At 47.4% G+C, this 25,323-nt stretch overlaps 1 protein-coding gene across 1 annotated transcript; it reads left to right on the top strand.

The window, feature by feature from the left end:
• The first annotated feature begins 217 nt into the window (after positions 1 to 217).
• On the top strand, positions 218 to 25,323 carry LOC135389278 (uncharacterized protein K02A2.6-like). The gene is made up of 3 exons (XM_064619341.1): positions 218 to 4,192; positions 24,094 to 24,234; positions 24,886 to 25,323. The coding sequence occupies exons 1-3, from the start codon at positions 218 to 220 to the stop codon at positions 25,321 to 25,323; spliced, it is 4,554 nt and encodes a 1,517-aa protein (XP_064475411.1).

Below are 25,323 nucleotides of genomic sequence, written 5' to 3'. Positions count from 1 at the left end.
GCGGCCGGCAATGTGCACACCCTGTTCCTACACTGTTAAAACAGAACTTTGTGGTGTCGCCACTATGGCGCATGTGTAGAGGCACGAGTGCCATCGTGATCAATAAAGTGTTCTGGAACTGGCTGTGGTCCGAGCAAGACACGACATTTTGGCGACGTCGGACGGACCTACGTGGCAATCGAAAAGGGGTGTGCATCCATCTATTCAGATTAGAGTTATGAATTTCGGCGCTCCTGCTGCGGTGCCGCCGTTTCTTGACCGACCTGGCAAGCCACCGATACCATGGACTCAATGGAGACGTATCTTCGAAAACTACATACTTGCCATCGATGCCGTATCCTATACCCCAGAACGACTGAAAGCTGTGCTACTTCACTCTTTGGGAACAGAAGGTCAACGGATCTTCTATACGCTGCCAGCTGCTGACGTACCTACCACACAAACGATCGAACGAGCATCGTCCACAGGCACGACCAATGTTTATGTGCAAGCGCTAGCTACGCTTGAAAAGAGGTATGCCGAAAGTTTCAACGTGATAGTGGAACGTCGTAAGTTCCGACAACGAGCACAACTCCCCGATGAAACCGTCGAGGACTACGTTACAGCTCTTCGAGGACTCGCCATTACTTGTAATTACGGGACGATGCTTGATGAAACTCTGCGTGACCAACTTGTCGATAAAGCTGTATTGCCGCAGGTACGGGAACGTTTACTACTAGAGGGCTCAGCACTTACTCTGGACAGAGCGGTTCTGCTAGCGGGTCATGTAGAACAGAGTCGGAGAGCAGCTCAACAGCAGCTTCATGAGGAATCCGCAACAGTTGGACGACTTTCCTACAATAGAAGGAAGAACTCAAACAAACCCCGGGACAAGCTAAAAACAAAGAAATCAGCTGTCTGCTATCGCTGTGGCTCAACGCGCCATTTGGCTAACTCGCCAAACTGTATAGCACGGGATAAGGAATGCTTCAAATGCAAGAAAGTAGGTCACTTCGGAGCCATGTGCAAAGGTTCAAGCAAACAGCACCATGGTACTACTCGTGAAGTAGTAACAGATACCTCAGAGGACGAAGCCAGTTCTCCGAATACTGCAAGTGCTATGCTTCTCGAGGTGCATACGACCAAGGAAAAGGCCATCTACGTTTCAGTGGAAGCTGCAGGCAAGAATGTCAAGTTCTTAATTGATACAGGATCGTCTGTTTCCCTACTATCCTGGGACGTCTACCAGTCTACCTTCTCGAGAGAGTTTTCACTTCGACCAGCTTCGATTCAGCTTCATGATTATTCAAGAAAGCAGATACCAGTGCGAGGGTGCGTTGTCATCCCTGTCAAGTACAAGACGCAGAGCGCTTCACTTCTATTTTACGTAGTGCAGCAAGGTACTACACTCTTAGGACTTGATGCAGTCGCAGCACTGGATTTACACATTGACGGAGCGCAAATGCGATGCCTAGAGACAACGGTCACGACGTCTGATTGCGAGCACATTGCGAAGTGCGAATTTCCGCAACTGTTTGCTCCAGGACTGGGCGTTGCTAAAGGTTACGCACACAAAGTGAAACTGAGACCAGAAGTGGAGCCCACTGTAGCTAAACTTCGAAGACTACCGCTAGAGGTAAGGAGCGATGTCTCCAAGGAACTGAAGAAACTCCTGGACATGGATATGATAGAACCCATTGATGCGTCACCATGGGTATCGCCCATTGTCGTCGCTAAGAAAAAGGACGGTCGTATTCGACTTTGTGTGGACCTACGAGGACCGAACAGAGCTGTCATACCAGATTGCTATCCTCTACCACACATAGAGGAACTTGTTAACAGACTCGCCGGTGCGAAAGTCTTCTCCAAACTAGACCTAACTGCGGCATACCACCAGCTACCGCTAGCAGAAGAAAGCCGTGATATCACTGCTTTTATCACGCACGATGGATTGTTCCGTTACAAACGGGTATGTTTTGGCCTGGCGTCAGCACCCTCTGCCTTCCAGAAGCTCCTCGCTAATGTGCTCAAAGACTGTAGTGGAGTACTACACTACCTTGATGACATCATCGTTCATGGAAAAAGTGAAGAGGAGCGTGCCAGGAATTTACGCCAAGTTTTGAGATGTCTTTCGGACGCAGGTCTACGGCTAAACGAGAAATGCATGTTCGGTGTCAGGGAACTCACCTTTGTGGGTCATACAGTCGCGGAAGGAAAAGTTATGCCGCTAGAAGAAAACGTAAAGGCCATTCTGGAAGCTCCAGCACCCACCGACTTTCGCACATTGAGGTTATTCCTGGGCATGACTGGACATTATGCGAAATTTATAAAGAATTATGCGGACGAAGTGGAACCGCTACGTCATTTGCTCCGAGGCGAAAAAGACTTTCAGTGGAGCACAAACGCTCAATTATGTTTTGAGAGGCTCAAAAGACTCATGTCCACATGCTCAGCGTTGAGCATGTTCGACCCGACACTTCCAGTTACTGTAACGACTGATGCGTCTGGCTACGGCCTCGGCGCAGTACTGCGCCAATGGGAGGGTAACTGTTTTCGAACCGTGTCTTTCGCATCCAGAACTCTAGCCGCCCAAGAAAGAAAGTACTCCGCTGGAGAAAGGGAGGCTCTGGCATGTGTTTGGGCAATAGAGCACTGGCACGTGTACCTCTGGGGTCGTCCTTTTAATCTGGAAACAGATCATCAGGCGTTGCGAACTCTGTTGGGCACCCAAGGAGCCGGACATCGACCGCTTAGAATTTCTGGGTGGTTAACGCGACTACTTAATTACAATTTCGCCGTCGTGTACAAGAAAGGAACAGAGAACCAGGTTGCAGATGCACTGTCACGACTACCCATTCCCAGTACTGAGGAGGGAATTCCTGAAGACGACACTGTCTGCCTAATTACAGAACGCATCTCGAAAGACGAACTACAGAGAGCCACTGCTGCTGACCCGGTATTACAGGATATAATGCGCTACCTAAGTACACAGTGGCCAACGAAACGGACCCTCCCAGACAAATTAGCACCGTTTTTCAACCTTCGAGCGGAACTGTCTCAAGTCGATGAACTTTTGCTGCGTGGAGAAAGGATTGTTGTCCCTTCCACGCTGATCCCGAAGGTAATTGCCCTGGCACATGAGGCGCATGGCGGCATGGTGCGTACCAAGCAACGGCTTCGTCAGCTGTACTGGTGGCCTGCAATCGACAGCAGCGTCGAGGCTGCCATTCGCGAATGTGCCGTGTGTCAAACGGCTGACAAGTCGGCAAAGACAGTATCAGCCCCACTTACCCCGGTACCGCTCCCAAACGCACCGTGGGAAAAGCTCGGAATGGACATAATGGGTCCTTACGAGGAAGCACCACACGACTGTCGGTACATGATTACACTGATAGATTACTACAGTCGGTGGCCTGAAGTTTGTTTTTCAAGTGCGGTCACCAGCACGACCGTCATCAAGTTCCTTCGACAGGTTTTCAGCCGGGAAGGCTACCCCTCCCAAATCATTACGGACAACGGACCTCAGTTCGTCTCACAAGAATTCGAAAGTTTCCTTCAAGGATGTGGAATTCGACACACTTGTTCCTCTGTGTACCACCCGCAAGGCAACGGGATGGTCGAGCGGTTCAACCAAGTGTTGAAGAATTTCATACAAATATCACGCTTGGAGCAACGTTCAATCAAGGAAGCTGTTTTAGAGTACTTACTGGTGTACCGAGCCACACCTCATCGATCGACTGGGCTAGCACCGGCTTACTTGCTTCATCGAAGGAACATTCGCACAAAACTCGACATAGTTGGTTTCCCAACAACAAGATTTTTCGAAGATCCAGCTCACGAGATGGAACAGCTACGTCGGAAGGTTGAGGAAAAACAGAAGGACACAAAAACATACGTTGACAGCAAAAGAGGGGCGCAGCCAAGGGATTTTAAACCAGGAGATTTCGTACGTGTGAAACTCCCTCGTCACCAACGGAAAGGGCGACCTAGGTTTTCTGAGCCCAAGAAGATCATCGAGAAAAGAGGGCCGAACTCCTCCTTGTTGGATGATAAGAAAATTTGGAACGCAAGCAGGTTTTCCAAAGTACATAAGGACGTGGCACCAAAGTTACTACAATCAAGGAGTCCCGAAACGGAATCGACGCCTGTCGCCTTGTACTGGGAGCCGGAGAGCTCCACCAGAGAAGACCTCGTCGTCCAGGCTGGGGCACAGGTACGCCAGCCAAACCTTCCTGAGCCACCAAGACAAAACAACGAAGACTGCGCACCTCAGCTTCGTAGAAGTACCAGAAGACGCGCACTTCCAACTCGTTTAAAGGACTATAGTTGTTGATTTGATAAGATTTTACTGTTTTTCTTAGCATGTTTTTTTTTTTTCGCGTGGGGGAAATGTGGTGTCGCCACTATGGCGCATGTGTAGAGGCACGAGTGCCATCGTGATCAATAAAGTGTTCTGGAACTGGCTGTGGTCCGAGCAAGACACGACAAACTTCACCACATAGCACGCTCCTGACGAACCATCATAGCGAATGATATCATTCTGTGTCATGATTTGTTCAAAACAGGGGGGAGGCGCCTATCTGGGACAAGATAATCTGTCCCAGATAGGCGCCTCCTCTCATTTTCAACAAATCAATGCACAGAATGATATCATTCGAGATTATGGTTGGCTAGGAGCGTGCTATGCGGTGAAGTTCTGTTTTAACAGTGTAGCGCTCGTGGCCCTTGGTGGTTGTTAACTGAGAGCACTGACGTTTTCTAACGTTATTGAGTCTCTGAGCGAGGCTTAGTTAGAACACGAAATATATTTTTATTCTTATCCCGCTTCAGCAGACCAGAGCGATGAAGCTGTCAAATTTAAGCTTTCTCAATGTGATGCCAGCCACTTCCAACGAATACCAACGAATAGATTGGCTTACCTTCCCGTGTACTACACCACGCGTTTGTTTCGTGCACCTTGTACTGTCCTGGGATGACTGAACATTCTGGTGGAAGACAACCAAAAAAAGTTCATCCGCGTATTATATTGAGCAAGCGCGCCATGCCGCAATATCGGTTTTGTGTTGGCGCATCTCGTCTGCTACGGGATATCTTAAGGCTGCGCTCCAGAAGAGCCCTTGTACGTTCAGCCCTGCAGTTAAAATCAATGACGTTTTTCGCGTCTTCCGCTAGACTATTCCGAGGAAAAGTGTCTTGAGAGAATACATAGAATGGTGCGCTTTGCATTTCTCCCCTTTCATTCGTCCACAGTAACTGTCGTGTTCTCGGCTAGAGCAGCCGAGCCGAGTGTGGTATGCTAGTTTTCTGAACAGGTCATTCCATTTCCCTGCCTACAGCGAGGGATGAAGAGAGAGAATCGCAGTATTTTGTGTAGCTCTATGGACCAGAAGACTCCTCCCGATTTCGTAGGAGTCGTAGTGCTACTTGAGGGCTGTTCTCCGCCACGGCTTGCGTGGTTTACAGATATTTTTCGGTGAAGTGACTGCATACCGTCTAGTATTTCATTGTCGAGAAAGCAGAAATGTATCCGAAATTTCGGGATTTTACCTTGCGAAATCCCGGGATTTCGGGACATGACATTATGCAGAAATCCCGGGATCCGAGCCGCACTCTTAGAAATGAACTTCACCTCATAGCACGCTCGTAGCCAAGCATAATCTCGAATGATATCGTTATCTGCCCTGATTTGCTGAAAACGGGAGGCGTACGCCATTTTTGTGACAATTATGAACCGCATAAGTGTCACACAAAAGGCGTACGCCTACCGTTTTGAACAAATCAGGGCACATAGCGATATCACTCGAGATAATGGTTGGCTAGGAGCGTGCTATGCGGTGAAGTTCATTTTTAAGAGTGTAGTTGTCAAAAGAACACTTCAAAGGACTTACGTATAGATATGCATGTCTCCTGATTCTGACGAGTTGCAAAGCTCATGGGAGTCAAATGGAATAAAGTTGCGTGTTACGTTCATCGTTGTCTCCCTGGTGTGAGGTGTGAGAGACAGAAGCTGGATCGTTGTCTTAGGGATCTGCAGTGTCCGTCGCAAGTCCAATGAAGTTACCTGGATCGTTACATGGTAAATTGTGAATTAATTTCAATAGAGTACTTCATAGCAGTCAGAGGCAGAATGTCTCGGGACCCCAGAGTTTCAACCAGCTACCTTACCATAAATAAGCGGAAGTCGCACAGTCGCAAACCGGTGACAGGTATGCCTTTCATACTGGTAAAACCAAAAACCGAAGTTACGGTTACAGGGAGCTCGCCTTGCGCAATTTGAAACCCCCTATGTTGGGCACCATAACTCCGGTATTATACAATTTCCCCTTTTCCCACTCTTCGGTCACGTATCGTGGTGTAGCAATCTAGCAAGGTGCGTTCCCACATGAGTCCCCGTACATTCACACGAGCGGCATTCCCAGAATACTCTAGCGGCATATCATATCCCTGTTGGAAATTCCTACTTGACTCCATATGGTATTATGACACCAGGTCCTACATGATGAAGGAACCTACATACAAATAGGATCCTGTTTAATTGTGGGTCCTACATGCAAATGCGATCCTACATATAAACAGGATCCTATTTGGTTGTGGGACCTGCATGCAAATGCGATCCTACATATAAACAGGATCCTATTTGATTGTGGGACCTACGTTGGGTCCTACATGCAAATAGGTCCAAGTCTCTCGTGGTGATCCTGTATAATTTGTGCATCCTATTGTGCTGTGTATATTAGGAAATAACAAATCATGCAGCTTCTATTTTTTTTTTATTGATATCGTTCATCATCCCTCTGACATGTCTGTTGAACAATCACACTCTTGCCTGATGTACAGCGTCTTCAACACCTTTACAGATCATGCTAGATGATAGCTCTAAGATATATTTCTTGTAGGCATCTGAAACAATAAAGCGAGTTAGGAAGCTAGATTTAACAAGGAATAATACATTATGTGTCACATAAAATATGCCAAAACTCGTGCACGGCTTAACCAGGCTTCCCACACATGCTGTTACTTGAGGTCCAAAGACAATGGTTTTGTTTGTTAGCAGTAAGATCAATTAACTATGACAACTGGGGCTACAGCAAGGGTGTCAGTAAGGCATTACCTGAACAGGGTGAAAACAATGCATGTTGAGTTATAATATCCGCAATTATTTACATTCTGTACACATTCCTTCCACACTCGGGGAAAATATGCATGACCCAAGCTGAGTTATTATGAATTAATAACCAAAAAAGGAACATCTGTATCTTTAGAGCACCGGTACCCTGTAGCAGGGCCGCCGAAGCATCACACATGATATCAACCTGATGTTAAGTGATGATACAGGTTAACCAACAGGGTAAGAGTACAAGATTACAGATGGAGGATAAGGAAATAGGTAACAATAGGGTAATAATCGCACTGAGCGGATGAAGTTATGGGAACCCACACGCTAGGAAGAATACAAAGCAAAAGGTGCACGAAACATGGCATTACATGCACACAACTAACCTTCAATTCACGAAATCCAACAGCTTTCGGTCTTCCAAGGTACACACACAGAAGCAGGTCCAGATACCACTAGTAAGGCACGAAATACAGTCAGAGCACTGTGGGGCACCAAAACCACCAAAACTACGACGACAGACGCTTCCCGAACGAGAGCTCTCTGGACATGCGTCCGAACGCTTCTAAGATTTCCCTTCCAAATGAGCTGGAGGAATTCCAAGCTCCAAGAGCGCCGCCTGGCTGTAACGGCTCTCCACCATGCTCTCCTCGCGCTACATCCAGAAAGCAGAATGTCGCGCGTACGGGTGACCAGAGCCATTGGAAAGAGGACGTTTTTCCCGTCAAAATAAGTATTCAATCACATTTCTACGCCAACAAACAACCGACATCGAAAAAAATGCCCCCAGCCCCATGTATAACGAGCCGCTTTTGCCATGTTGTCCTCACTCGAGAATGGAGAGAGATAAAAAGATCCCGCAAGTTTCTAGCCGTTCGGTGTTCGGAGTGGACGGATCCGTTAATAGGTGATTCAGACCTCCCACAGGGTTCAAACCTAACAACAGGGACGAAGGTTGCAGAAGGAGAGTCAGCCTAAGGAATTTCGGGAATAACGCCATAACCTAGAGTAAATAGACGGAAGGTGCGGATTGAAAAGTTGTAGAGCAAAGAACGAAGAACACGCATCCAAAATTTCCAGTAAATTGGACGTTAGGTAAGCTAGATGACAGCACTAAAGGAACGGCACCCACGGAAGCGTCTCCGAGCGGCGTCAGCCAGACTTGCTGGCGCCAGTGCCATGACCCTCCAACTCCAAAGCCCATATCTGGGGAACGGAGTGTCGCGCGCTTACGGGATTAATGCGGTTGGAAAGAGCACGTCAAGAGCTTCAACACTATGTCAAACATGACTCTGTGGGTGCGATGGAAACGGTTTTAGGAAAAAAAAACAGCCGGCAGTTCCATGTATTGGGAGGAGTGTAAACACGGAAACCGGTAGCTCGAGAACCAGAAGACTTTGACAGCTGTAGTAAATTTTGCCACGTTCACCGAGTTGAGGCGAGTACACTCTAGAAAGATGAAAACTGTCCGACGCGGGCTTCCGTCCGAAAAAGGGCATCAAAGCTTAGAAAAACAGAGTTACGAACGCGTCTCTGCCCACAACCCCCGAACCGCTAAAGACCGACCCATGGTTCCATTTGACCGATCGTAGAGCGACTCAAGTCCTACAAGGACGGAAATTCTGGCGTCGACATGACCAGCGGGGCGGATGTTACGGAGCTCCGAATGTATCGGAAGTGCAGACGGAGGCCTAGAATTTTCAAGTATCTCGACTACTCTTAGGATTTCCTACGAGCCGTGAGCGTGCACGTGAAGGCGAAGGATTGGGGAATCCGTCACAACAAACCGCGTCCTGATAGAACCGGTTTAGTCCTAGAAATTAGACCGAGAACCCCATCGACACCGCAGTGTCACTCGATGGGGTTCAACCGCCACCTCGACCTGTTGCGCACTGCTGTCGAAGTTTGTTCTCAAATAGCACTCAAAGGAATGCACGCATCATTGTATGCTTGATGTTTTGTCGACTAGTAATGGACATACTCTATGCATGTTCCATAAATGAATGCAACCAGTCCGCATCCAGTTGTTTTCAACCTAAAAAAATATTCATTCGCAGTGGTTCTAATGAATTCGCACTTGATAACCTGCCGTATGTGTGCGCGTTGGCAAACATGATTGAATATGACTAGTTCGTTCTGGGCCCCAGTTTTGAAGGATATATATATGCAATCAAATAATGTTTGTTGCTGTGTTAATATATCACTTCTATATCTCAAAATAATTCCCCACGTCCTCCCCACATGAAACCAAACAGGTCACGTAAGATCTCCCATAGCTCCTTTTTGATGCCTTGTTGTAGGACACTACATTGCCTATATCCGGCTACGTAGCAGACTTGTAGGATCCTACAAGTCTGCTACGTAGCCGGATATAGGCAATGTAGTGTCCTACAACTCTCCTATATTGCCGAATATGGGACAAGTAGGACACCACAACTCTCCTACATAGCCTAATATGAGACATGTAGGATCATATGACTCACCTATATGTGGATGAATATAGGACATGTAGGATCCCACAACTTTCCCACATGATACAAAATAGGACATAAAGGATCCTACATCAATTTGTATAGGATAAACAGGATCGCATACAACCTATTTGGCTTTTTTTTCAACAGGGATCGTTCTGCTGCCACGTGCAACGTCATGTCTTTACGTGCTCTTCCAACCATAGAGAACATACTGCGGCACAGCAATAATATAGTATTCCGTAGCAGACGACAGGGCCAATGGTGTAGCCTGTTATCTGCACACTCTGCCACTCACGGTATTCCGCGCCGTGCTATGATGGCCGTGCGAATGATCAGCATGAGACTGAGCGGAACCTCCGCCCCGTGAGCAGTTTCTCTTCCATGGGGATGTTGCTAGTGTGAATACACGGTAATACCCCGCGTCAACGAAGACGACGTTCCACGCCCCCCTCGCGCGATCGGCCATTATGCCCTATTGGAAATTCCTACTTGACTCCATATGGTATTATGACACCAGGTCCTACATGATGAAGGAACCTACATACAAATAGGATCCTGTTTAATTGTGGGTGCTACATGCAAATGCGATCCTACATATAAACAGGATCGTATTTGGTTGTGGGACCTACATGCAAATGCGATCCTACATATAAACAGGATCCTACTTGATTGTGGGACCTACATTGGGTCCTACATGCAAATAGGTCCAAGTCTCTCGTGGTGATCCTGTGTAATTTGTGCACCCTATTGTGCTGTGTATATTAGGAAATAACAAATGATGCAGCTTCTATTTTTTATTTTTTATTGATATCGTTCATCATCCCTCTGACATGTCTGTTGAACAATCACACTCTTGCCTGATGTACAGCGTCTTCAACACCTTTACAGATCATGCTAGATGATAGCTCTAAGATATATTTCTTGAAGGCATCTGAAACAATAAAGCGAGTTAGGAAGCTAGATTTAACAAGGGATAATACATTATGTGTCACATAAAATGTGCCAAAACTCGTGCACAGGTTAGCCAGACTTCCCACATATGCTGTTACTTGAGGTCCAAAGACAATTGTTTTGTTTGTTAGCAGTAAGATCAATTAACTATGACAACTGGGGCTACAGCACGGGTGTCAGTAAGGCATTACCTGAACAGGATGAAAACAATGCACGTTGACTTATAATATCCGCGATTATTTACATTCTGTGCATATTTCTTCCACACTCGGGGAAAATATGCATGACCCAAGCTGAGTTATTATGAATTAATAACCAAAAAAGGAAGATCTGTATCTTTAGAGCACCGGTACCCTGTAGCAGGGCCGCTGAAGCATCACACACGATATCAACCTGATGTTAAGTGATGATACAGGTTAACCAACAGGGTAAGAGCACACGATTACAGATGGAGGATAAGGCAATAGATAACAATAGGGTAATAATCGCACTGAGCGGATAAAGTTATAGGAACCCACACGCTAGGAAGAATACAAAGCAAAAGGTGCACGAAACATGGCATTACATGCACACAACTAACCTTCAATTCACGAAATCCAACAGCTTTCGGTCTTCCAAGGTACACACACAGAAACAGGTCCAGATACCACTAGTAAGGCATGAAATACAGTCACAGCACTGCGGGGCACCAAAACCACCAAAACTACAACGACAGACGCTTCCCGAACGAGAGCTCTCTGGACATGCGTCCGAACGCTTCTAAGATTTCCCTTCCAAATGAGCTGGAGGAATTCCAAGAGCTCCAAGGGCGCCGCCTGGCTGTAACGGCTCTCCTCCATGCTCTCCTCGCGCTACCGCGCTACATCCAGAAAGCAGAAAGTCGCGCGTACGGGCGACCAGTGCCATTGGAAAGAGGACGTTTTTCCTGTCAAAATAAGTCTTCAATCACATTTCTACGCCAACAAACAACCGACATCGAAAAAAATGCCCCCAGCCGCTGTATAACGAGCCGCTGTTGCCATGTTGTCCTCACTCCAGAATGGAGAGAGATAGAAAGATCCCGCAAGTTTCTAGCCGTTCGGTGTTCGGAATGCACGAATCCGTTAATAGGTGATTCAGATCTCCCACAGGGTTCAAACCTAAAAACAGGGACGAAGGTTGCAGAAGGAGAGTCAGCCTAAGGAATTTCGGGAATAACGCCATAACCTGTAGTAAATAGACGGGAGGTGCGAATTGAAAAGTTGTAGAGGAAAGAACGAAGAACACGCATCCAAAATATTTCCAGTAAATTGGACGTTAGGTAAGCGAGATTACGGCACTAAAGGAACGGCACCCACGGAAGCGTCTCCGAGCGGCGTCAGCCAGACTTGCTGGCGCCAGCGCCATGACCCTCCAACTCCCAAGCCCATATCTGGGGAACGGAGAGTCGCGCGCTTACGGGATTAAGGCGGTTGGAAGGAGAACGCCAAGAGCTTCAAAACTATGTCAAACACGACCCTGTAGGTGCAATGGAAACGGTTTTAGGAAAAAAAACAGCCGGCAGTCCCATGTATTGGGAGGAGTGTAAACACGGAAACCGGTAGCTCGAGAACCAGAAGACTTTGACAGCTGTAGTAAATTTTGCCACGTTCACCGAGTTGAGGCGAGTACACACCAGAAAGATGAAAACTGTCCGACGCGGGCTTCCTTCCGAAAAGGGGCAGAGTTACGAACGCGTCTCTGCCCATAACCCCCGAACCGCTAAGGACCGACCCATGGTTCCATTTGACCGATCGTAGAGCGACTCAAGTCCTACTAGGACGGAAATTCTGGCGTCGACCTGACTAGCGGGGCGGATGTTACGGAGCTCCGAATGTATCGGAAGTGCAGACGGAGGCCTGGAATTTCCAAGTATCTCGACTACTTTTAGGATTTCCTGCGAGCGTGCACGTGAAGGCGAAGGATTGGGGAATCTGTCACAACAAACCACGTCCTGATAGAACCGGTTTAGTCCTAGATATTAGACCGAGAACCCGATCGACACCGCAATGTCGCTCGATGGGGTTCAACCGCCACCTCGACCGGTAGCGCACTGCTGTCGAAGTTTGTGCTTAAATAGCACTCAAAAGAATGCACGCATCATTGTATGCTTGATGTTTCGTCGACTAGTAATGGGCATACTCTATGCATGTTCCATAAATGAATGCAACCTGTCCATTCAGTTGTTTTCAACCTAAAAATATATATTCATTTGCAGTGGTTCTAATAGAATTCGCATTTGATAACCTGCCGTATATGTGCGCATTGGCAAACATGATTGAATATGACTAGTTCGTTCTGGGCCCCAGTTTTGAAATAATGCTGTGTTAATATATCACTTCCATATCTCAAAATAATTCCCCACGTCCTCCTCACATGAAATCAAACAGGTCACGTAAGATCTCCCATAGCTCCTTTTTGATGCCTTGTAGGATCCTACAAGTCTGCTACGTAGCCGGATATAGGCAATGTAGTGTCCTACAACTCTCCTATATTGCCGAATATGGGGCAAGTAGGACACCACAACTCTCCTACATAGCCTAATACGAGACATGTAGGATCCTATGACTCACCTATATGTGAATGAATATAGGACATATAGGATCCCACAACTTTCTCACATGATACAAAATAGGACATAAAGGATCCTACACCAATTTGTATAGCATAAATAGGATCGCATACAACCTATTTGGCTTTTTTTCAACAGGGTGGGCATCTTTACCAGTGAACAGCTATCCTGTCTCGTCTTAAATCTCGTTCGATTCGAATCACATTGAACCTAAAAATTGCGGCATATTCCAGAATTGCATTCCCATTTTTGCAATTGCTCTAGCTGCAATAAGTACCAATTTTCAGATTAACTTCCTCCGAGGCTACAATGACCACTTATAGTTACACAAATTCCAGCGCCACACATCCATACGATCGCGCGCAGACCTTTACCGCATAATCCACGACAACCATCGAGGCAGCAGAGGTATGGTTTATAGCTACCCCGCATCATTCAGACATTTACCACGTAAGACGCTCCTGGCCAACCACCATTCCATTTTTGTTGAAAGCGGGACAAGGCGGGCCTATGCCTGCTCCAATTTTCAAATTAAATCAGGATGAGAGCTTGCCTACCAACGTTTTAGTGATGGGCAGGGAATGAATGATTCGTTGTTGGCGAACGAATCGGTTCATTGATTAAACGAAGATTAACGAACGTTCTGATTTCAAAACATTTGACAGCGGTCCCTTTGGCGCCATCTCTGAATGCGAGCCGAACGCAGAGCGCATCAGCAGAGAACTGCGCATGCGCGCACACGTGCTAGGTTGTGCCCCGTGTGGAGAGCACGACCCACTACATACAGTCACCAGGGGAATGAACGTGTAGTATAATTCTATTGTTGGGAAAAACTCACGTGACCTCAAGCGTTGGGCCAATCGTTGGACGTCGGTTGAGTAGCTTTTTGCTTTGCTTTTTTTTGTCTCCCTGGGTGACCTGTGACGCTGGCGAGGCTTTCCCTTTCCCATCGGTTCTCTCCCTCTCCCCCGCTTTGGCGGTTCGGGGCAGTTCTGGGTGGTTGTGGATCTCCGTTCGCGTCGAGTGAAATAAATAACAAAATGTGGAAGCGTTGGCTGTCTCTGTTACACAAAGTGCGATATAACGAAACCCACGGGGACTGCAATTTCTTTCGTTGTATCGAACATTTCGTTGTACCGTATTGAAGGTCACGGATCGCGACCTTTGCGAGGGCGCGCGCTGTACATAAGCGTCGATAACTCCCGCTACGACGCGGAAAAGTTTTTTTGTGAAAAATGACAACAACTACAAATACAGCGTCAAAGTGCACCTACGGTATTTTATTCTTGCGTGAAATAGCCCGTTATACGCGTCTGCGTCGTGCCTAGAAGACGCGGTGTCACGCATTGTTCGTACGCCGCCGAAACCTCCGCACCTTTCTCCATATCGTGTTGCGATCTCCCGCAAACCTTCTACGTCTATGACAGTGCGTTTTCTGTAAGGCTCTCCGTTGCTACGGCATGTTTGTCCCCGTCAAGAAAATCATCTAGGCTGATTTCGTCACTTACGCCGCCACGCGAACGAAGCGTTTCCCACGCGCGCGATGGCGCCTTGCGTCTCGTGCTCTTTTTACTTGGCTGCAACCGGACAGTTTAAAACAAGCGCGAAAAGGAGAAGGAGAAGCCTCGGAAGAAAATCCCTAACCTTCCAATGATTCATACTTCCTTTTGTAGGCACCAGATTCCTCCCGACCCTAATCGCGCGTGCCATCTTTCGCCGAGGGGACAGGGCGCTACTTGCGCTCTTTGTTTTCATGACCCTAAAGTCGGCTTTGGGGTCATAAACCTTATATTGTTCTTTTGCTGTATCGAGGCGGTGGCTAAAAAGTGTTTCGTTGTAGCGGGAGTTAAAATACATTGATCTCTATGGCCCTCTGCCGGGGAATCCAAATTATTTCGCTCTATCGCGAATTTCGTTATATCGCGTTTCGTTGCAACGAGGTTTGACTGTATTTCCAAAGCACAAATATGAAGTCTGCTGTAGCTGTGCACAACACGAACATGATATGAACATTGTTTCTGAAGTTCGAATGAAATGCCGAAGCAACTTTGCATTCACTGATAGCAGATGTCTCACGTGGAAGATTTCACAGTAGAACAACAGTATATTGGCTGCACAGGCACACACATTCAGAGGTCCGGCATGACAGAGAACGTGTCCATATTGCTGCTTGTGTAGGCGCCCGGTTGATCCGTCACAAAGGAAATTGTGAAGCTGCTACGCCGAAAGATGATGATCCAACCACTCTGAGTGTCATCGTGTCATATCCATTCTACTGTATCCATGCAGATGCTATTCTGAAGCAGATATGAGTTGAGTGCTTATACAAGAAAGATAGGGATCAGAAGTGTGAAAACCGAAAATTCTACCTGCCACAGGTGCGGCGCTATGTTATGCTAAGCGGCAAAATAGAATAGGAACTGACTTACCTGTCATCGAGTGAGTAGCGGAAAAACACAATATTCGTCCTCCTTGAATCGTTGTCGCACCAAGCAAGCGAAGCACACCTTCCTTCCACTTATCTACCACTCAATTGACTTGCAGAAGTATCCATGAGGCACCGAGTTTTTCAGAGTCGGTATCGACAACATGTTAGGGAAGGACACTAAAAACCATCCAAAGCGGTACCGGCGTAGATGCTTTGCTTGCGTCCCTGCTGCACCCAACACATTTCGAAACTTAGCGGCGAGTTACTGGAGTTGCTCCGGCACCGCCGACCATAGGTGGGCATTTTGGTGAAACCTCACTCGCCCTCACCCTCAGGGCCCTCACAAGCGCAAGCCCCCACTCACCCTCACCCTCAGGGCCCTCAAGGGCACATGACCTCACTCGCCTTCACCCTCAAGGCCCTCACTGGCGCGTGCCCTCACTCGCCCTCACCCTCACGGCCCTCAAAAGCGCAATCCCTCACTCGCCCACACCCTCACGGCCCTCAGGGCAACATGCCCTCACTCACCCTCACGGACACACACCCTCTCTCGCCCTCACCTCACGGCCCTCAAATGTGTGCCTTTACTGGCCCGCGGCTTATTCGCGAATCGCGGCTAACACTGCCCCCCCCCCCCCAATGTGTCCCACAAAGCAAATTTTTCCCCACAAGGAAAAGTGTCCCACATGGTTACAGATATGGTTCTGACACCGCGATAGGAGCCTTTCCGGTTGTTTTAAAGGGCTGTTGTGTCGCGTCCTTCGGGTATTCGGGGCTAACGCTATCAAAGTCCCTGTGGGAAAGTGTCCCATACGGTTACAGATATCGCTCTTGCACCGCGATAGGAGCCTTTTCTGTCGTTTTAAAGGGCTGGTGTGCCACGTTCTTCGGGTGTTCGCGGTCAACACTACCGAAGTTCCTGTGCGAAAGTGTCCCATATGGTTACAGATATCGCTCTTGCACCGCGATAGGAGCCTTTCCGGTCGTTTTAAAGGGCTGGTGTGCCACGTTCTTCGGGTATTCGCGGTCAACACTACCGAAGTCTTTGTGGGAAAGTGTCTCATATGGTTACATATATCGCTCTTGACCGCGAGAGGAGCCTTGCCGGTCGTTTTAAAGGGCCGGTGTGCCGCGTTCTTCGGGTGTTCGCGGCCAACACTACCGAAGTCCCTGTGGGAAAGTGTCCCATATGGTTACAGATATCGCTCTTGCACCGCAGTAGGAGCCTTTTCAACCGCTTTAAAGGGTTCCTGGGCCACGTTTTTCGGAACTAGGGCCAAGCGCTGCATGTGTCCTAGTGTAAGCCTTGAAGGTTGTAGCTATGCTAAGAAGGTTGTAGCGAAGCTATGAAAGGTTGTAGTTCGTTGAACTGCGACACAAGGACGACGCCGGTGTGTCTGCGCATAGCGAGGCTGTGAGAAACCTTCTGATGTTATCGCTTGTTTGAGGCTCCTCGGGGCTATAAATGACATAAAGTAAAAGGATTAGTGCGGTGGGTGCAATAAAATTTTGCCGCGTATACGGGTGGTAACACGGCGTCCTTGTGATTTCGGGTGTTTCTTGTGGCCACAGTAACGTATTGCGCCAGTGTCGTGCACCTTCAGTGCTATTTCAAACGTGGTCGTGAACGGTGAGCCGTCCGAAGAAGAGCTGCGCAGAGGGCGAACTTGTTAAGGACCCTACGCATGCTGTACCTGGGAGTTTAAAGAAACACTTATCCATCAAAACCATATCATCAAACCATAAATCCATATCCATGAAACCATATCAGGAGTAACCATAACCATATGTAGGAGTAACCAGTCAGCCCCAGGACGCGTCGCTGTATTCCCAGCGAGACATAGACGAAATTGCTAAATATATGCACACCAGCCCTTTAATGTGCACCCCGCTGGTAGTTGGGTCATTGGAACCATATCATCAAGTAACCAGTCAGCTCAGGACGCTTAGCTGTATTCCCAGCGAGACATAGACGAAATTGCTAAAAATGTGCACACCAGCTCTTTAATGTGCACCCCGCTGGTAGTTGGGTCATTGGAACCATATCATCAAGTAATCCGTGAGCTTAGAAAGCTTCGCTGTGTTCCCAGCGCGATGTAGACGAAATTGCTAAAAAAGTGCACACCAGCCCTTTAATGTACACCCTGCTGATAGTTAGGTCATTGGAACCATATCACCAAGTAATCAATCAGTCAGCTTAGGACGCTTCGCTGTGTTCCGAGCGCGACGTAGACGAAATTGCTAAAAACGTGCACACCACCCCCTCAGATGGCTGCGCAGGAAATACAACAAAGCGGTCCCTGCCACGGTCTAGTTTTTTCGTCATCAATAAATAGATACCCTGTCTATCCCACATATGAGGATGAGTGCACTCACCATAGGCCTTATGGCTTGAGCGTCGTCAATAGGCTTCGCGTTACTGAAGGCCTCACGTGTGAGTGCCTTCATAATTTGCGCAAGCCTCGCATGGGTCATTTGACCTCATTTCTGAGTGCACTCATAGTGACCTCACACTCCTCAGGCCTCACCAGTGACTTCACTCACACAGACCTGGCGCCCCTCATACCTCATGAGTGCACTCACAGGAGGTCTCATGAGGGGCAAAACCTCATGAGTGCACTCACAGGAGACCTCGTGAGGGGCAAAACCTCATGAGTGCACTCACAGGAGACCTCATGAGGGGCATAACCTCATGAGTGCACTCACGGATGGCCTCATCGCGAGCTTGCCCTCACTCACCCTCACCTCAAAGGCGTGAGGTGAGGGTGAGGGGCACTCATGAGGGCCCTCATGTGTGAGTTCGCCCAGCTATGCCGCCGACACCATCGCCGACTTGAGCGCGCCAAGGAAAGTTCATAATTTCAAACCAACCAATGAGCGCTCGCATACCGGGGGAGCGGCCTCAGGAGCCAATGGGCTCGTGACGGTTGAGAGCTCGCGCTTCGACGTAAAAATTCTGACGTTTCATGACGTTTGATGACGCGAAAAGCTCGCAGCGCCTCACTTTAGTCCGCAAGTGAACTCGCGAGTTTCATCCCCTTGCAGTCACTATACAGCTTCGCTTACATTATCAACACGCTTTTCCCCCATTCACCTCGCCGCTCACGGTGGCCATTGGTTTTGAAGACTCGTGGTGCTCAGCGTGCCGTGCGGAGAGCTGTGACTTGGGCTTCAGGAGAGGAAAATGAGTTGCGCTGCGAATGCTCTAGAAGTGATGTGACGTGTCTTTCTTTGCCGCCGCCGTGCCGTCTGCTCGCTTCGCGTGCGCATGCGCTAACAGACAGCGGTTTGTTTGCTTGAGGATGAGATTTGTGGTAGCGGTGAAGCAGCTTTGCCAAATATTCTCCCCACTCAAAATAAAGTTGTTGTTGTCAAATATTCCGTTCAAGTTCCTCGCTGGATGTCCCGCTCGTCCGTCGATGTTCAACAGGTGAGGGGATGTTTCAGCAACGCCTGCGAGTTTCATGGACGCTTCGAAAGGTGAGGGCGTCTGTACAAAATTGTTGTCTGTACAATACCTGTTCTATCTTAACACCGAAGTCGGTATATGAGTAAGAAATACCGTGGTTTCGGCAATTATCAGTCATATTTCGTTGTGCTTAATGGTTCCTATTATTTTGTATGTTTGTTTTTACTCAGAATCATCATACTGTATTCTTAACTGGAGCAACAAAATTACGAAACACATGACGATTGTGTTAAAATTGAGGACATTGCTTATTTTCACCGATTTCAGATTTTCAGGCATGGAGAGAAGAAATGCAGGATGCAGCCAAGAGTCATTTTACTAAAGGAACAGGGGTAAAAAGATTGGACGATGGAGGTTGAAAGTGTTATTGTATTTGTAACAGATCGGCTGTTTTTACAGAGAGGTCCATCAAATCACAAGGTTCAGTCAGGCGTGGGGACACCTGCCTTGCTGATATGTCTGCAATTTTCCAAACTGGCAAGGTCTCATTTGTCTTCCGAGCTTCCTATTTTGCACATGATTTTGGGCTGACCCACACCCCACTGACAAAAACAGATGCAATAGAGGCGGCCTGTGCAGGCACTGGAATGTCCTTTTTTTACCTTCAAGAAACTATTTGTTTATGTTAGGGAAACTACGTGACGGCATTGCACTCAGCGTACTACGCAGCTTAGTATTCGGGGTGTGCTGGATGGCACGTTTCAAAGGATCCAATTCACCTCGCTACAAGGCACCACCATGAGGAACTATAATATATGTTACGGTGAGAGGAAACACGACGACAATCAAAGCAGTGTTGCCCTGTTGGTCAGTTCCATCAGAGCCCAAACAAACAGATCAGTGCTTTCCCTCACACACAAAGGCAAGAAGGATGATCCTACTGTCTTTCAACAAGGAAATACTGACTTGTTGAGGATTTCTTGCTAGTTCTCATGACAGGCATGCAAAAACAGCTGTTAAGGCATTTGGGCACCAACAAAATGCGATGAACATAGGAGGAGCAGGCAAGCTAGCTGGTGTTGACTTGATGTTAATGCCGAAGTGCACACTTTCTTTTTACTCTGTCTCTCTTGCACTTTGTATATTAAATTTTTATTGCTGGTTCGTGTGTCTATGTGTTCGTCTCGTCCCGTGCTCGTCCTGTGTTTTTCCTCAAACTTTTCAAACTTTTTCAAACTCAAGGCAATGTTAACATCAAAAGAAAAGTGTGCATAGATCCTACACATAGCACCACAGGTGGGACATTCTATGTGATAGTTGTGTACTGCCACTTCATACATTTTGGGTAATGATTTACTTTACAGCAATGCATGCTGTCCTGTGTTGCTTTTCAACTGAAGACAATATGCCACATTTTGAGCGTGGTCTGGGGTATTTTGCAGCAGGTAAATACATTTAAGTGTGATGACATACATACACATAACACACATAAGTGGCAATTTGTATATGTATAGTGCTCTGACCTGAGAAATCTCGTAGAAAATATTCTGCCACTAAGAAGTGAAATAAACTTTCCACTCACTGCACTAGGCAGTTTGTTTTATTCTGTGTTATTCTGTTATTCTATGTTTATCTCTCCAGTACTGAGTACTCTCTTGCAATATAACGACACAACTGCCCCCGACTGATGGTATTGTTTTCCTAAGCTGCAACAGATGCTTTTTACCATGAAAATACTAACATCAGTTGGCATTACACGCATAAAGCCTTGATGAGCTCAAAGCCGGTGTGTGTGTTCTTGTGAATGATTTATCTAAGGAAATGTACACCCTTCCAACAACAATCAGAAAATTCTTCATTATATATAATGCATCATTATATATATATATATATATATATATATATATATATATTGCCATCACACCGGCTCAATTGCAGTCTTTAGTTATCATCAAAAATATGGTGGTGGCAAAAAAAAATGCAATCTACTCAGTATTGGCCAGTTAGATCAAACAACTTGGTTGATTCAGCTTTGTTTCACACCTCAAGGAAACATAGCTCTTCGGTAACCTCAGTGAGCCAAACACGCAGTTCATGTCCAGTTTTGGATATTTTTACTGGTCTCGTTTGCTCGTTAGCAATACATCGTTCCAAAACACCACAAATTCCAGCTGAACACCATATCAATGAGCCTGTTTGCTTGGCACCTCATCGGAGCAGCCCCCTGCTGGCTAGCAGGAAGATATCGAATAAGAAACAGGTGACTGGCTGTTCTGAGCACCTCTCAGTGTGTGTGGCCATTCCTGTTTGCTGCTAGGGTGTCGCTCCCATGAAGAAATGCGACAACCCGGTGCTCCGTAAAGTTTTGTCCCAATCTGTTCGAATATTGATGCACAGATGGTGTGAAGAAAGCAATAGCAGCAGGGCAGTTTTCAGAAGCAGCTTTTCAACCAGATTCCAAGAGTGTGCCAAGCAGCAGGAAATACACCCAGCCAGAGGATTTTTGTTGAATTTATGCTTAAGGACCTTAAGGACATCATTTACTCATGAATGCAGCACTGATGTCATGTGACAACACATGAACATTAATGCTTTGAACATGAATTGAGCTTTACGCCTCTGGTTGGGCGTGAAGCAATGAATCTTTCAACGGCTCATGACCCATTTGGGGGTCATGTCCCACAGTTTGAGAAACACTGCTGATACGTAGGGTAACATGCAATTACTTTTTGGTTATGTGCATTTCTATGCTGTGCAATACCTTTGCTATTTATTTCTTATACTTGTCACGTGTTCTTGGTATTTCTGTTCCCCTCAAATTGTCTAGACATTTGCATTGACTGTGTCTTGTACTGTTCAACAGGGCTTGCCCTCTCAGCCCTATTATCAGTAATCAGTGTATACTCTCATGGAATAACAATAAAAACCTGAAAACTGAAAAAAAAATCGTCTGAAACACATCTGTTTGACTCGAACAATCTCCTCACAAATGCTCAATGAATGATAGTTCATGTGACCACTCCTCTGGTTGCATGGCACAGGATATGCACCTTGAAGATGTCGTTGTGGACAGAAACAAGCTCAGGCCGAGGAAGTTTAGATGATGGGTGAACATATGAGTGTGTTGTTGCCTTGAATGGGCAATCATCGCTCAGAGGTAAAACTTATTTATGTTGACTACTGCCTTCAAAGTCAATTTTCAATTTTTTTTATGTTCTGCACTTGTCTTGGTACACCGGAGTTCACCCAAATGACTTAAGCGTTTTTGCAAGAGCAGCCTTTGTGGAAGAAATAGGCAGCAAAGTCTCAAATTGGAACACTGACCATGCCAAGCAGTGTTTGTTAGTTGTCGGGGTTATACAATGTACAGCTTGGTATAAATGTTTACGGACCACCGTGGTGTCACATTTCACCATTGGAGTGGACACCCGGGACATCCAGCGAGGAACTGGAGTATCTGGCAAAGCTGATTCACCACTATCACAAATCTCATCCTCAAGCCATGCTCAAGCTGCTCAAGCAAACAAACCGCAGGCTGTTAGCGCATGCATACGCGAAGCGAGCAGGCGGCAAGGCGGTGGCAAAGAAAGACACGTGACATCACTTCTAGCGCATGCGCAGCGCAACTGATTTTCCTCTCCCGAAGGCCAAGTGAGCCGTGGGCGCCGTCATCTTCGAGTTGTGTTTTACGCCCAGAAAGCCAAAAAACTGCGATATAAGCCGTTCTGGGCCGCGCTATATTGTAAAAACAGCACCGCCAAGCGACGTTCGTGTATTTCCTCTCAGAAAGAAGGACGAACATTATATCGCGGCGTGAACATCGTGAATAGTAAACCTATTTACTTTCTACAGAAGTCCAGCTGCGTGTTTGAAAAACACGCACTCCCTGAGGTTTCAGAAACAATAAAGCTTAGAATCGCAGTCACACGGCGCTCTTCACTGGGAAGTCAATGTTCATTGAAAATCGGATATGTGATTCCATCCCATATCAAGTCGAATGGTAGAGTGCACATGCTTTTTGCAGTGTCAGCGGTTTTCTCTCTCTCTCTCTTTTTTCAACATGTGTTTGGTTCACTAGCAGTTCAAAAGCACCGTGTGACCGCCGCATGAGCAGTGAGACATGCGAACCGGAAAACAGTTCCATGCACTGCATACCATTCGTGATTTATAAATAGTAAACAAGTAGTAGAATAGTAATAGAGTAAGAGTACATTTGTCGGTATGGCGCAGCGTTTGTGTACGTTTATTGAAGTTGTAACTTCAACGCTGGCGTTAACAACGGCAGCCTAGTCACTTGGTAAAAATAAGGCCATATCAGCTGTCCGTCTGTGCAAACTACGCACTGGAATTCGGTACCATGAACTGTGACTTACAGAAAGAACAGCGTAACGTTCGCGCGGAACGGTGGTAGCTGCAATAATTTTTTACGACGATTTCACACGACGATTTCGCCGTACGCCACGAAATGGCCACAGTGTTCGCCCGCGTTCCTCAGTGACGATACTGTAAGCGGTGCTTATACCTATAGTGACTAAACAGTATATACGAGGGTCGTTCCGAAAGTAATGAGCAGCATTTTGTTGCGAACCACGCGCTAACAGCAAACTAGGGGACTATGGCGGTAGGTGACGCCATCTGTTACATTGCCCTTGAGAGCCTTGTGACGTCATTACATTGCATCACGTGACCACTTACGCTCCTAGCGAGATGGCTGACAACGATATGTCGTTCTGTCAGCGTGCTGTCATCGTAATCCCTGCTGCAGTAATTCATCAGAGACTTCAGCGTGCTTATCAAAGTGTGTGCATGGGTGCTGTCCAGAAGTGGGTGAAACATTTCAAATCTACGAACACCAGCATCAAAAATCAGTATCGTGCTGGTCGCCCTCGGGCAGCTTCAGCCGAGCACAAGAGGCTGGATCCCATTGTTCAAGGCGACAGACGTGTGACTGTGGACATCATACATGGGAATAGGGCAAATTGCAGTGCAGGGCACGATTGGTAGCCTAGGCTACAGGAAAGTTTGTGCTTGGTGGGTCCCGCGCTTATTGACAATGGTCAGCGAAAAGCCACTTGATCTGAACTGCTGCAGCGATATCGGCACGAAGGTGATGACTTTCTGCTTTGCATTGTGACACGCATCTTACAGCCACGATCTGGCACCCTCTCACTCTACGTGTTAGGATTTGTGAAGGATCAGCTGCGCGGACGTTACGAGACAACGCAGGTCATCCAAAAAGCAGTGAACGGATTTCTACCGCAGGAAAAATCTGAGCTCTGGGACAACCGTGTACATAGTGGTGGCGATTATTTCGAAAAATAAAGGAGCGACTGTAGATTAAAATGATGCATCTTGTTTGCCGCCAATAAGGAATGAGGTTTTAGAGAAAAAAAAAGTATTGCTCATTACTTTCAGTACCATCCTCCTAGCAGGGCGGTGAGGGCAGCACGCAAGCGAGACTGAATGACTGGGTCACTGAATCACATGAATCGGTGTGAACCTTTTGAATTTGAATTGTATGAATCATCACGAATCACTTGGGCGACGACCAACTGAGGAACGGTTGGCTGTTGGCGGTTTACTGTGCATCTTAATTCATAGAGTCACGTCACCTGGTATTCCGTTCGCTTCGGACCGTTCGCGAGAGAATATGTGGTTGTACATTGTGCTTGTGCGGCAGTGATTCGTTCCAAATGATCCTGTGGCGACCCATGGACGACGACGACGCGCCTCTGCTGCCGCGCGCTACTGCGCCTGGCAGCCAGTTCTACTGGCACCGTCCTGAGGTCACGACCATCTGCCCGCTGGGACATTCCATCATCGCCGGTCAGGACTCATGTAGGGGGACACCACTTCAGGGGCAAAGAACACCATGTTCTGCGTAATTCGGCCATTCGCCATCCTAAATTTTTCGACGGCAAGCGAACCACCTTCTGGCAGGCAAGTTCTCACCGGGACCCCAGTTCCACCGGGGACCCGCAGTGTGATCACAGCGAGTTTCCGGCCTCCACCTGCTTCATGATGGCCCTCCCCGGCACTTCTCTGGTGACAACCAGCATTCGCGCCCTCGTACCGGTCGCGGCACTGTCGCCCACTAAGCAACGCACTCATTCAGCAACAATCAACGCTCGGCAGCAATCACTTAACGCACTCAGCGCACTCAACAAGGGCTCAACGTACTCAGCACACACTCAAGCATCCAAGCAGTCCAGCTCTCATCACTGGAACCCGCCCGGATTGCATCGCTCTTGTTTCCACCATCCCGCTGCTGCTGCATCAACTGCCACAATCACAAGCCGTGTGTCCAGTCGTCAATCACCCACGAGTCGTCCTCATCCCCCTCTTCATGCTATCGACGCGGACCTCAACCGCATGTGA

Source organism: Ornithodoros turicata, chromosome 3 (genome assembly GCF_037126465.1).
Source record: "Ornithodoros turicata isolate Travis chromosome 3, ASM3712646v1, whole genome shotgun sequence".
NCBI classification, from domain to species: Eukaryota; Metazoa; Arthropoda; class Arachnida; order Ixodida; family Argasidae; genus Ornithodoros; species Ornithodoros turicata.
The sequence above is the reverse complement of the archived record's forward strand: the minus strand, read 5'-3'. Positions and strand labels throughout refer to the sequence as shown.